General features: G+C 37.6%; 1 protein-coding gene across 5 annotated transcripts in view; it reads right to left on the bottom strand.

Annotated features, from left to right (window-relative positions):
• Positions 1-14,454, bottom strand: part of PDSS2 (decaprenyl diphosphate synthase subunit 2) — a 280,931-nt gene that overhangs the window by 92,103 nt on the left and 174,374 nt on the right. For all 5 annotated transcript variants that reach the window (XM_055535288.1, XM_055535291.1, XM_055535290.1 and 2 more), the window contains one exon: positions 8,794-8,868. In XM_055535288.1, the coding sequence (XP_055391263.1) occupies positions 8,794-8,868 (75 nt within the window). The remainder of the gene's footprint in view (positions 1-8,793; positions 8,869-14,454) is intronic.

The raw sequence follows: 14,454 nt of genomic DNA, 5'->3' as shown, positions 1-14,454 counted from the left end.
CTATTACTCATGTAGTGGAGTCCCTATGATAGAGGAGAAAGAAGGAAAGATCAAAAAATATTTTAAGATAAAATGACCAAAAATTTTCAAAATTTGATTAAAAAAATAAAGTCACCAGAACCAAGAAGCTCAAAGGACCACAGACACAAGAAACACGAAAATAAAAATAAAAATGACACAAGGCATTATAATCCAATTGCTCAAAAACAGTGGTAAAAAGAAAATCAGAAAAACAGCCAGAGAAATTTACACACGTTATGTACAGAAGAACAAAGATAACAGCAGCTTTGGAAACAATTAAGTGAAAACACAATGAACCAATACCTTTACAACACTGAAAGAAAAAGAAATTATCAATCTTGAATTCTATATCCAGTGAACATATCTTTCAAAAGCAGTGTTGAAGTAGACTTTTTCAGACACACAAAAGAAAGAATTAATCACCAGCAGGCCTGCACTATAAGTAGTGTTAAAATACATCTTTTAGGAAAAAAAAAAAATACCACATGGAAATTGGGATCAACATAAAGAAATGAAAAGCACTGTAGATATTAACTATGTGGGTAAATATGAAAGATACTTAAATGCTTGTCAAAAGTATCATGATCTTAATATTTTTTCTGATTTTTCCCAAACAGATAAAATTTTTGTTCACATTTTCATCCTGTTATGGTTTTCAATGGCGAAAACTTAGCTTGTTTATCTCTGTATTATATATTAGATGGTGGCATAGGCTTTTGCAAGTAAGAGATAATGTACAACTTCCTAGTGGACTGAAATAGCTTATTTCCATGTTTTACTTGAAAGTTGCACAAGAATCAAAATAAGATAAACATAAAGATAAAACAAGTAAGCGGACAGAAGTTATCTTGCCCCACAAAATAATGATATTCCTCATAAAACAATAATCTTCTGAAAATACAATGTGTTTAGAAAAAAAAAAAAGAATGGATCTTTACTATTTCAGCGATAGTGTTAAAATCAGTTGAGAATTTGATTCGCTTTAAAACCCTCTCTCGGCTTCCCTAGTGGCTCAATGGTAAAGAATCCACCTGCAACTCAGGAGACACAAGTTTGATCCCTGGGTTGGGAAGATCCCCTGGAGAAGGAAACTGGTGACCCACTCCAGTATTCTCGTCTGGGAAATCCCATGGACAGAGGAGCCTGGCAAGCTACGGTCCATGGGGTCCCAAAAGAGTTGGACATGATTTAGTGACTAAACCTCTGAAAATAGGGAAGAAGTCTGCTGTTCCCCATTTCAACAGCAATAGAAATTGAAGACACATGCCTTGCAGAGGACCTTAATTAGATTTCTAAGGAGGGAGCAGGAGTGGATGGGAAATAAACAATAAAAAATCAGAAAAAGACAGTGTTGGGGTTCCTAAGATCACTCCCAGGTTTGATGATTTGTTAGGAGGATACACAGGACTCAGCATATAGTTGAACTCACAGGTATGGTTTATTACACCAAAAGGATACAAAGTAAAACCAGCAAAGGAAAAAGGTGCATGAGATGAAGACTGGAGGAAGCCAGGTATGAGGTGTTAAGAATTCTTCCTCTTCCGGTAGAGTCACAAAAGATGTGATTAATTACTCCAAGAATTAACACATATGAAAACACACGTGAAATGCTGTCTAGCAGGTATATTCACTGGTGACTTCAGGGTTTTGGTTGGAGCTGGCAATGTAGGTATGCTCTGCCTAGCATGTATCAAAATTCTAGACTCCCAGAAGGAAAGTAGGTGATCAATATAAACCATACTGTTGGCAGAGACTGTTTAGGTACAGTGAACTGCCCTTATCAGTTAGAGAATGGGGGAAACATTTCTAAAATCCAAGTTTCCAGATGCTAGCCAAGGGCTAACCTTACAAGCAGGGTTTTTTTTAAGGACAGTAGTCCTTCTCTGCATAGGGATATACTAAAAATATTCTTACTTTTTAATTCAAGAATGTGAGTTTCAGAACTTTTTTAGCAAACAGTATGAAATAGAGCAAAGTTATATACACTAAAATGTTCATCATAATATCGTTTACATTAGTAAAAAAAAAAAAAAAGGAAAGGAAACAGTAAGTGTCCAAAAACTGTGGAATGGTTCAGTAAATTATAGTACAGTATATGAGTGAAAGTAATGAAGAAATATTAAATAGCCATTAGATATTTTGAAGACTTTTAGTAACAAAAATGACTATCCTGGGGAGTAAATCAGAATGAAAAAATTATATATACAATAATAACTCAAAAATGGGAGAAATTAAAAAAAAATGGGAGGAATACAGAATGAAAGCTAGAAGGAAACACACTAAGAATGTAATCATGATTCATTTCCGGGGGATGGCTTATATAAAATAATTTTTATTTTCTTCGACCTTTTTCTGTGCTGTCAATTTTTAGTTAATGAACACGTATTTACTTTTGTAATTAGAAACTAAGTTATAATAATAACATAATTGTGTTAAAAAGATTTTAGATATAATGGCCTATGGATTCAAAGCAACTTTATGTATGCAGGTGAGGAAGCAACAGTTAGAACTGGACATGGAACAACAGACTGGTTCCAAATAGGAAAAGGAGTTCGTCAAGGCTGTATATTGTCACCCTGTTTATTTAACTTATATGCAGAGTACATCATGAGAAATGCTGGACTGGAAGAAACACAAGCTGGAATCAAGATTGCCGGGAGAAATATCAATGACCTCAGATATGCAGATGACACCACCCTTATGGCAGAAAGTGAAGAGAAACTCAAAAGCCTCTTGATGAAAGTGAAAGAGGAGAGTGAAAAAGTTGGCTTAAAGTTCAACATTCAGAAAATGAAGATCATGGCATCTGGTCCCATCACTTCATGGGAAATAGATGGGGAAACAGTGGAAACAGTGTCAGACTTTATTTTTGGGGGCTCCAAAATCACTACAGATGGTGACTGCAGCCATGAAATTAAAAGACGCTTACTCCTTGGAAGGAAAGGTATGACCAACCTAGATAGCATATTCAAAAGCAGAGACATTACTTTGCCAAAAAAGGTTCATCTAGTCAAGGCTATGGTTTTTCCTGTGGTCATGTATGGATGTGAGAGTTGGACTGTGAAGAAAGCTGAGTGCCGAAGAATTGATGCTTTTGAAGTGTGGTGTTGGAGAAGACTCTTGAGAGTCCCTTGGACTGCAAGGAGATCCAACCAGTCCATTCTCAAGGAGATCAGCCCTGGGATTTCTTTGGAAGGAATGATGCTAAAGCTGAAACTCCAGTCCTTTGGCCACCTCATGCGAAGAGTTGACTCATTGGAAAAGACTCTGATGCTGGGAGGGATTGGGGGTAGGAGGAGAAGGGGACGACAGAGGATGAGATGGCTGGATGGCATCAATGACTCGATGAACGTGAGTCTGAGTGAACTCTGGGAGTTGGTGATGGACAGGGAGGCCTGGCGTGCTGCGATTCATGGGGTCCCAAAGAGTCGGACACGACTGAGCTACTGATCTGATCTGATCTGATAAAATATTTAGTATGCACAGTGAATAATATGAATAGAATGTCAACGAGGGAACTTTTAGCATGGCAAATGACCATTTAAAGTGTATTTTTAAATCTGATGTGCTTCTTTGTTTAATTAGTTAACAAGAAAAGAAAAAACAGGTAAAGGGAAGGAAGATATAAACACTAAAAAAAGCACAATGACTAATTTTTATTGCAAGGAAGAAATGGCTCACAAACTAGCAAAAATACAAAAATAAAAATGTTATTTGCAAAGGATAGCACAAGGATGAATTTTCTAAATAACACTGAATCCCAATTTACATACAATCTGTTAAGCATTACTAACATAAGTTACATAAATTTTCATAGTTTTAAGGAGGATTAGGTAATTACTCTACAAACTTCCAGAGAAGGTGATTTTTAACATATTTAGTTACAACTCCCCTCCATTTGTTTTAATGCATCTACTCTAGTCAGAGATACTACTACATAGAAAGCTATTTTTGTACTACCCGGCTTCTTCATCACTGCACTAAGAAAGGAGCACTAAGGAGGGAGAAAACAGACCACTATTGTATCCTCTTATCCCTGGAGAGATGAAATGGTTTGCAGCTCATTTTAAATCACAAAGCAATTCTTTTGTGTACGAATTGGCCCCAGGCGAGGAGGTTGTGCAACTCACTTTCCACATGACCTCCACTTGTGGCCGCTTCCCAATCGTGTCAGAACATGAAAACCCTGAAGGCACTCCATGTGGGGCAGTGCTCTCTCTGCCTCGGAAGTGACTCCTGGGCCAAGTTAGAAAAACCAAATTCTGAAGAGCCACTGCAATGGAAAGCACACTCAGAAGGGGGCTAAAAAACCCAGAATTTTTCTGGTTAGGAAGGGAAATGTGGTTAACCTAAATTGGTCCTAGAGAGCAAATGGAGGCATCAAGAAGGACTTCTACTGCTTCAGTTCAACTATGCATTTTTGTTTCCGTTATAAAAAAAGAACAGCTCTTTAAATGGTTTGGCTATATTCAGAAATGTAACTGCTTAAAAAAATTCTGAAGTGTCTGGGAAGGTAGCAGGGAAAGAGGGCAGATGACAAAGCATTGCTAGAGTCTTCTGAGTAAAATTTACTAGATAATCAAAGTCAGCAACTGGTGCCTACTAACAGGTGGTTCGTCAAGGACTTTGTTGCTACCTCTCTTCTCTTTCCCAGGAAGAAAGAGATTATATGGGACTTGGAGTCAAAAAAACCTGGGTTCGGATCATGTCACTGTCAAACATGTGTTAACCATTTCCAGACACTATGCTTTCCTGGCATTTGTCATCTCTGAATCTTAGACTTTTTCCTCTATAAAATGGGTATACCGACAAATGGTACCGTTTTCATAGGTGATTATGTAGAAAGAAAGTCTAAGCAAACTGTAAAGTGCTAAGCATTTATTATTGTTGTTGCTAGTAGGTCTGCCTGAAATATAGAAAGTATTTAACAGATGTTCACAAAGTTATTAATAAACTGTAGCAACTATAGTGGACAAATGGTAAGAGTAAATAAGTCAAGAACCTTAAAATCAACAATCATTTTCACTTAAAACGTAACAGATATTTAACTATAAAACATTAATATCTTATATGGAACTATTAGGTTGGTGCAAGTGTAATCGCAGTTTCGGACCATGAATTTTGAGTCATTATAACTAGGTTCAAACACAGCTTTATTAATCAAAATAGGAACCATTACAATCAACACAATTTTGCCAACAAGAAATAAGTTTGTTCCTGTAGCATAAAAATCTATGCTTTGGGATTCGATGAACTCTTGGAAAGCAATTTCTGCTTTCTGGTGGTGGAAGCGTTTTCCCTGCAAAAAGTTGTTGAGACACACGAAGAAATGGTAGCTGGTTGGCAAGAGGGCAGGTGAATGTGGCGGATGAGGCAAAACTTTGTGGTCCAATTTGTTCAACTTTTGAAGTGTTGAATGTGTGATATGCGGTCAGGCACTGTCGTGGAGAAGAACTAGGCTGATTCTGTTGACCAATGCCAGTTGCAGGTATTGCAGTTTTTTGTGCATCTCATCGATTTGCTGAGCATACTTCTCAGATGTAATGGTGTCTCCAAGATTCAGATAGCTGTAGTGGATCAGACAGGCAGCAGACCATCAAATAGTGACCATGAACTTTTTTTGGTTCAAGTTTGGCTTTGGGAGGTGCTTTGGAGCTTCCTCTCGGTCCAACCACTGAGCTGGTCGTCACTGGTTGTCATATAAAATCCACTTTTCTTTGCCCGTCACAATCCGATCAAGAAATGGTTCGTTGTTGTGTAAAAGAAGAAAAGATGACACTTCAAAAGAACAATTTTTTTGATTTGCAGTCAGTTCATGAGCTACCCACTTACAGAGCTTTTTCACTTTTCCAATTTGCTTCAAATGCCGAATGATCATAGAATGGCATACGTAGAGTTCTTTGGCTACTTCTCGTGTAGTTGTAAGAGAATCAGCTTCAACGATCGCTCTCAGTTGTTGTCAACTTCCAAAGGCTGGCTACTGCGATCCTCATCTTCAAAGCTCTTGTCTCCTTTGCAAAACTTCTTGAACCTCCAGTGCACTGTATGTTCATTAGCAGTTCCTGGACCAGATGTGCTGAAGTGAAGTGAAGTCGCTCAGTCGTGTCCGACTCTTTGCCACACCATGGACTGAAGCCTCACAGGCTCCTCTGTCCATGGGATTTTCCAGGCAACAGTACTGGAGTGGGTTGCCATTTCCTTCTCCAGGGGATCTTCCCGACTCAGGGATTGAACCCAGGTCTCCTGCATTGCAGGCGGATGCTTTACCCTCTAAGCCACCAAGGAAGCTGCAAATGATCTCTGCTGCTTTACAACCAAGCCATTTGGAATTCAAATAAGAAAACGGCTAGAATTTGCTTTTTGTCTAACATCATTTCCACAGTCTAAATTAAATATAAAATAAGTAGCAAGTAATAAGTCATTAGCAAAAACATATAAAGCAAGAAATGTGCATTAAAATGATGTATAACATGAGTGAGTGAGTGAAAGTTGCTCAGTCGTGTCCGACTCTTTGTGACCCCATGGACTATACAGCCCATGGAATTCTCTAGGCCAGAATACTGGAGTGGGTAGCCGTTCCCTACTCCAGGGGTTTTTCCAAACCCAGGAATCAAACCCAGGTCTCCTACATTGCAGGCGGATTCTTTACCAGCTGAGCCATTAGGGAAGCCCGATATATAACATAATCACATTTATTTAAGAACATATTCAATAACAAACAGCAAATTTCGACAATGCAAAAACCATAATTAGTTTTGCACCAACCTAATAAACACCTCCATCCATGGAATTTTCTAGGCAAGAGTACTGGAGTGGGTTGCCATTTCCTTCTCCAGGGGATCTTCCCAACCCGGGGATGGAACCTGGGTCTCCTGCATTGCAGGCAGACGCTTTATCATCTGAGCCACCAGGGAATCCCAATAAACACCTAAGAAATATCCCAGGGGAAAAACAATGCTGCCAGAAAACAATGCTCTCAGTCATGTCTGACTCCTTGTGACCCCATGGACTGCAGCCCGCCAGGCTTCTCTGTCTATGGAATTTTCCAGGCAAGAATACTGGAGTGGGTTGCCATTTCCTTCTCCAAAACTGCCAGAAGAGGTCACTGCAATCATCATATATGGTGGGATCTCAGGTATGGCAGAGGCATGCTCGCAGATCACGTTTCATTAAGGTACAGGATGAGAGGTTAAGAGCTGAGTTCTTAAGTTCAAATCTCAACTGGCAAGTTGTATGACTATGGGCACATTAATCTTTTCTAAGCCTCAGTTTTCACAGATGTAAAGTGGGCAGAGCAGTAGTCTCTGCTAGCAGGATTACTGTGAAGACTTCAAGGAAGACACTCATGAATTACTTACCATAGTGTTATGTGCTTGTTGTTGTTTAGTTGCTAAGTTGTGTCGGACACTGTTCGACCCAGTGGACTGAAGCCTGCCAGGGTCCTCTGTCCATGGGATTTTCCAAGCAAGATTGCTAGAGTGGGTTGCTATTTCCTTCTCCAGGGTATCTTCCCAACCCAGGGCTCAATCCCAGGTCTCCTGCATTGGCAGGTGGATGCTTTACCACTGAGCCACCAGGGATGCCCATTATGTGTTTACCTACCATCATCTTCCTCATACTTTATATGAGGTATCTTTTTATGAGTGGAACTAGACCAGGTTCCTCCATTTTACAAACTGCTATTTACCCTCAGCTGTGGCAGAGAACCATGGTATGTTTTTGAAAAACACAGCAAATGGGGTCTACTGTGGTCATATATCCTGCCAGTCATCACACAGCACTATGCTACATAGGTGAAGTTAAGATATGCCTGCCAGGAACTGTGTTCCCTGAACCAAATGTTAGCAGATGTTCAAGATACCATTCTTCATATTTCACTAACCACTCTCTGAGCCATCCAGAATCCCTGGGTTATACTTTTAAATTTAAAATTTCATATCCAGGTTGCTCATGCCCTATGTTTCACTTCCAGTAAAATTTATCTTTCTTTTTTTCAGATGGAAATGTCAAAAAGCTTAAGATGTGCATACATGCATATTTTTTCTAATTTTAGTGAGTGGAATCTTGCTAATGCAGAAAGCTAAAGAAGTTAGAATAATGAAACACTAATAAAGGAGTCCCTTATAATAGCATATAACATGTTAAATGATGGTGGTGGTCAATGAAGCAATTGCTTCACATTCAATATCCTGCTGAAATGAAATAACTGCATTTTAAGGAAATAAAACATAACCCTTTTTGAGATGTCCTGCTAAATGAGTCAAAAAACCTTAATTCTAGATCTATAAAATTAATCAAAATAATCCAACTGTGCAATCACTCTACATCTTATCATAGAGAATCTAATAGTGCAGTAAATTCTAGATCTTGGATATAAAAGACATTCCTCTCTTATGCCCCCAACAGTCACCTTCTTGGGATCACATCCACACTTTTGGGACATGCAAAGCCTCTTCCTCCGAGGAAAGCCTGGGTCCAGCACCTCACCATGAGCTGCTTCTCCAGCCTGTCTGCCTTACTGACAGTGCTACCTGCCAGCCAGAAGCATCCTGGTGTCTACTGGGCTGCTGCAGACGGAGCAGACTGTGAATCCAGCCAGAGGATAAGAGGTTGTTTTAATTGGCTAAATCTGCTACGTACTAAGCGTATGGCCATGAATTTGTAGCCAAAACACTAATCTAAACACAAAACAAGAATGACATTTTCGCTCAATTCTAGTTCTGCCATGAGGGATTTTAATCTAACATTTTATAATGAGTACCAAATCCTTACCTTTGCTAAAGTAGAATTTTCATAGTATACTCCTTGTACCAAATCCATAAGAGCACTTGCTAAAAGTTCCACAACCTAAAAAACAGAAAACAAGAAAAAAATCAGAAGAATTTAAACAATGTATCCCCATTTTTACCTCAGACTGCCTCAGGAGGCTCAGTTGCAAGGGAGTATTGTGTTTGATAGAAAAAAAAGGGGGGATTATGCACAAAAATCCTGGCAAATGGCATTGTCCACCTGGATATTAGAGCTGTGATCCAATTTTTCCAGTCACAATTCAAACAAAAAAAAATCTTACAAGCATAGCATTTAACTAATATGTGAAAGACCAGTAACAGTCATATTGAACATAAGTTTAAATTTCAGACAATGAATAAAATCTGAACCCAATTTATTTTCTGAATGTTTGTTTTGGTCAGGTGGATACTTTTTCAATATCCCCATTCTGGGAGCCATCACAATGCCAATTTTCATGCTTAACACAGAAAGAAAAGCAAAAGAACAGTTAACCTTTCTAATGTGTTCATTCTGTTGCACTAAAAATGTGCTGTGGATATATTTGGTATAGGGCCCTTGGGTCAAATGTACTACAACACTGAAAATTTTAATAGAACTGTAATAGTAAAATTGTATTCCTCTAAACTGTATTATTTTCAAGGCTTAGACTATTTAAAAAATCAAACAAAATCAAAAGCTTTGAACTTGTTCCAGAATGAAAAAGAAGCAGAAAACAGTAAATGGTCTCCTTGGAACTACTGTACAATTTAGAGTTGTTTGCATAAACCATCATAATTCAAGAGGATAAAATAGTGGTATTTATTATAATGTTCAATGCAGCCATTTCACACAATTCTCAAGGAAACCCTATCTGTTTCTTACCAAGTCTTATTATCTTGTATATTTAGCTCTCTATGTTATGCAGTCTTATATCAAATTCCCACTCTTGGCTTCCTAAAATTTAGCTTAGTTCTGATTGAATTAAAGTATTTTGTTTCAGCTTTTATCATTCTTGTAATTGAAGACATTATTAAGCCAAAGGATACAGACTCAAACAACAAGATACTTCAACCTCAGGTACCTTGGATTTAATAAACATTTTCTTAGAGGTAAATGACATTAATTTGTAGAAAGGTATGCTTTAAAATTTTAACACATAAGCATTTATCTCCAAATTTATATTTACATTCATCCTGCATAACACACACAAGGCTGCTAATACGGAAATTTTGCTGATTAAAGGGATATTTTTTTCTAGCTCTGCAGATGGGTTAATTTGTAAGACCTATACAAAGTCTTTTTTTTTTTTTTTTTCAATCGCATTGCCCTTTAGGTAACCAAATACTTAAGAAATATTGTAGCAATATAAGCTGCAGAGGAACTACAAGGACAATGATCCTACAGTGTTACCAGATGTGTTGAGTTATTTAAGTGCGGAAAAGAGAAAAATGAATGGATTTTTTTCCCCCTGAAGGTATCAGATAAGCTCTGCTCTCAAATCCAGGAGGATAGAGTATCGCCAATAGGTCTATGAAAGACTGTAACTAAATGCACAGCATCAGATTGGATTACAGTTTACACAAGCAACATCCCAAGGTCCCTCTGATGGCTGGACACATAATACAGATCAATCAGTCACTAAGAATGTTATGGTTTTGAAACAGTTTGAGGTCTGAGATCAGCACTGGTAAAGTGAAGAGGGATTTACAAAAAGAAACTCTGACACTAATTTTAACAGTGGACCTGGTTTTGGATAACCAGAGTTGTGTTCCCTTACTTTCTGAAATTCCAGACCAGGAAGCAACAAAAACATTTTATTTTCTGATTCTTTTTCTGTTAATGCAATTAGCAAATATACCTGTATTTACAAATTTATAATTTATAAGTGACCTGTACTTCCAAATGACCATCCTTGCTTAAGCAGAATATAATACCTTCATTGCCAAAAACAGCCATCAAAGAAAAAACTTTGGACTCGCTTGGGTTAACAAGTCCAGGAAGGTAGGAGAGTATAAAAAGCAGAATAGCCTAAGGGAGCTGCTTGTGTCCCAGACAAAAGTGACTTATCCAGCACACACTTAAGTATCTTTCCACTGCTTGAAATGTTTAGTTTTAAAATTATACCCCAAAGAGATGTGTACCATTCTCCTTTAGAATCACAAATATTTCTAGGAAGATGATAGGGCTATCAGCCCATATATATGTTAATAAGAACATTTAATGATCCGATCTTTTTTGTTCATTACATGGCTTACTACTATAGGCATTCACCTGTTTAGATATTTACTGTACTTAAATATAAGAAGGCACCTGGGGCTTCTCTGGTGGCTCAGTGGTAAAGAATCCACCTGCCAATACAGGAGACATGGGTTCAATCCCTGATCTGGGAAGATCCCAAATGCCATGCAGCAACTAAGCCCATGTGCCACAACTATTGAGCCTGTGCTCTAACCCAGGAGCCACAACTACTGAGCCCAGGCACCACAACTACTGAAGCCCATGCTCTGCAACAAGAGAAGCCACTGACCATGTAGCAGCAAAGACATAGCACAGCCATAAGTTAAGTAAATAATTTTTTAAAAAGGCACTTGCTTAATGAGCTCTCCCCTCCACCCCCAACTCCTGCCTCAGATTCTTGAGGAATGATTTGTTTAGGCAACCTATCTAAAATTTACAGTAGCAAGAATAATGATAGTCAGAGAAGAACCTACAGCCTAACTGCCACACTTTGGTGCTTTAGATAGAAGTGACCCTAAGAAGGATTCAAGGGCTACTGTTCCAAGCCCTTGGGCAGAGGAGGATAGGTGGGGCAAACAAATACTTTCTATTAGAAAAAGATAGGCTAAAAAGACCCCCGAAGTTAGCCACCCTCAGAAGCCCAACAGATTAGAGAGCTGTAATGAAATAAAGCAAAACACTACAAGGGAGAAGATCTATATTTTACTGCAAGGCGTTAACTACCAATTTCATTGTGAGATTTGGGGCAAATCAATTATTTCTCTGAATCTTGGTTTTCCTCAACTATTAAATGGGGGGGGGGGGGAGCGGCAGCTGCAAAACATAATTCCTTTAAGTTTCTTCCAGTTCTAAAATCCTGAGTTTAGAAATGCAAATCTTAGTATTTATAATGAAGAAATTAATTTGAAAACTGCTTTTTTTGTAAACTGATGAGACATCTTTGTTCATGATATTATTTTTAATCTGTTCTCTTCACATGGACGTTTCCCTCCAACTAAACTTTAATGATCACTTCCTTTGTGAAACTTTTTGTACCCAATCCCTCTTGGTTCTAATATCTGAAATTATAATGAAACTATTTCTATTTTTTAAACCACTTTAAGTCATTTCCATTTTTTAAACTATAATGACTGGCAGCCCACTCCACCAACTGGCAAAGAAGTCCTAGTTGGGTCAATTAAAGGTCATACTGCTAAATTCTGGTCTTGAAGGGCTCTAATACTTGGAAATAACTTATATATATTGAATTCAGAACAATAACAGGTTTAAGTGCAAAGTTGCAACAAACAATAATGGCATAATTGACCATATTGCTTCCTTCCTTCTCTAATGAGTAAGTATGTAGAGCACTTAGAAGGGAATCTGGAACATAGTCTCAGGGAGTGTACAATATAAGTTAGACAGATGAAAGGCACAGCATGGAAACCAAGATTAAAGAGTACCCAGATATTTGGGAAGAAAGTGGGTTTTAATTCAACAACTGAACACATGAAAAGACTATTTTAACCAAAATCAGAGGTCTCTGTAACACTGACTTACAGTTTTTTGAATCATCATTTCAGATTATATGACTGTCATTATCAATAATATAAAGTTTATTTTATAATAAACTTTAGAGAGTTTATTACTGCCTACAGAGTAAGCAAATAGGAAACATGTTTCTTCATTTCTACATTTCTAGAAGTTGTGAGAACAGCAGAATAGCTTACCTGTACAGGCAGATGCAAAACTGCTTTTTGCACAAAAATGGATTGTGTCATGTGTTTAAGTCTGACTCTGCAGCAATGTCATACACTATCTTCCAATCTTCTAAGTAACGCCTTAGATCTCAGTGAACCAGAAGTCGTAACCATTACCCATGTCAGTGTTATGAGCTGGTTTCTCCTGCCACCTTGTTTTTGGCTACCAGGGAGAAGGCTGCATAAGAAATGAAGTGGACATCAAATTGCTGTTCTCAAGCAAAATGTTGATCTTTTCCCATTTTAATCACTATTCTCTCACCGAAGATTAAAGATTAGGTATTTTTTAGATGCAGCTGAACCTTAGCACAATTACAGATCCGATATAAGTGATCTTTGGAATGGCTTTGTTAAATGGTTAATTCACGGGACAAATTTTACCAGTTGCAGGGGAATATGTAATTGCTTCATTCTTTATCTTTTGGTAAGGGTAACCACAATTCAACAATTTTTTCAACTGAAAAACTAAAGTGTTGTGATTATTATGCCCTAAGCTATAATAAAATTGTCATCTTAAAAATTAGAAATTGAGAGAAGTAGGAGGTGCCATCCTCACTCACTGCTCTACAAAGATGTCGGTAACATATTCTTAAGGAAAAGAAAAAGAAAAGCTGGTTACAAAATAAAATAACATGACAGGTATTCTTTTAAAAAAAATCAGCTCAATCAATGTTTATGTATGCTGAGAAAAGTCTGATACAACAAAATAATAATAATATAATCTGTAAGTGGTAAGATTCTAGACATTTTTAATTAAAATTTTTTCAACTTTTCTAATTTGCTTAAATTTATAATCACTTACTATATAATGTATTACATATTCTCCCCCCTTTATATATCTTGCCTTTATAATCAGATACAACAGAAAACCTACTTCTAAGGCAGAGGGACAGGAGGAAGCACACCCTGCTTTAGCCTCAGAAAGGCTTCAAGCTAAGCTGTGTCCACAAATTGATTTATGGAATAGAGCAATGGAAAGTCCCTGGATTCGCAAAAATAAGATCAGGAACTGGTGATAAGCATTCTGTGCAGACAACTTGTGCCCTTCTCAATAAATGTGATTCAGGAGTACTGTCAGTTAGCATTTGACAGATGGAACAGACTCAACAGAGTTGTAGATGTTTCACTAGTAAACCAGACCACTTTGGTTTCAGCAAAGGAGTGCCTATCCTAAATTTAAAGTAAAATGCAACCACATCTTTGGAAAAATGTTAATTCTAAACTGATGTGGCTCAACTGAAACTTAAGCCATCATAAGCTATCTGAGTTTATGTAAGAAGGTGGTATAATTGTATTTTAATTCACTTTAAAAAGGTCGCTATGTACTTAATCTGCTTGGTATATTAAAACTGTGGAGACTATTTATAATAGTCTTATAATCTATTTATAATCTTTATAATTTATAAAGAGTTTATATCTTTCAAAATCTTGCACTGGAAGGTTATTTTAATGATTTTTTTTTTTTTTTTTTACTACAGTTTGGAATGACAGGACAATGTATGATCCATCATGCTATCTGGGAAGCAAATGAACACACAGCCCCTCAGCCTTTAGTACTCTTAACAGCTGCTAGCAAAGGAAACAGTCATGTGTGTGCATGCATCTGCCGTGCTCATGGCATTAATTATGCACAAATTTATTGCATTCCTCCCCCAGCCCCTAGGAACAAATAGCAAAGCATGAAGCG

This window comes from Bubalus kerabau, chromosome 9 (genome assembly GCF_029407905.1).
Source record: "Bubalus kerabau isolate K-KA32 ecotype Philippines breed swamp buffalo chromosome 9, PCC_UOA_SB_1v2, whole genome shotgun sequence".
In the NCBI taxonomy this organism is placed as follows: domain Eukaryota; kingdom Metazoa; phylum Chordata; class Mammalia; order Artiodactyla; family Bovidae; genus Bubalus; species Bubalus kerabau.
This window is presented reverse-complemented; position numbering and strand designations above follow the sequence as displayed.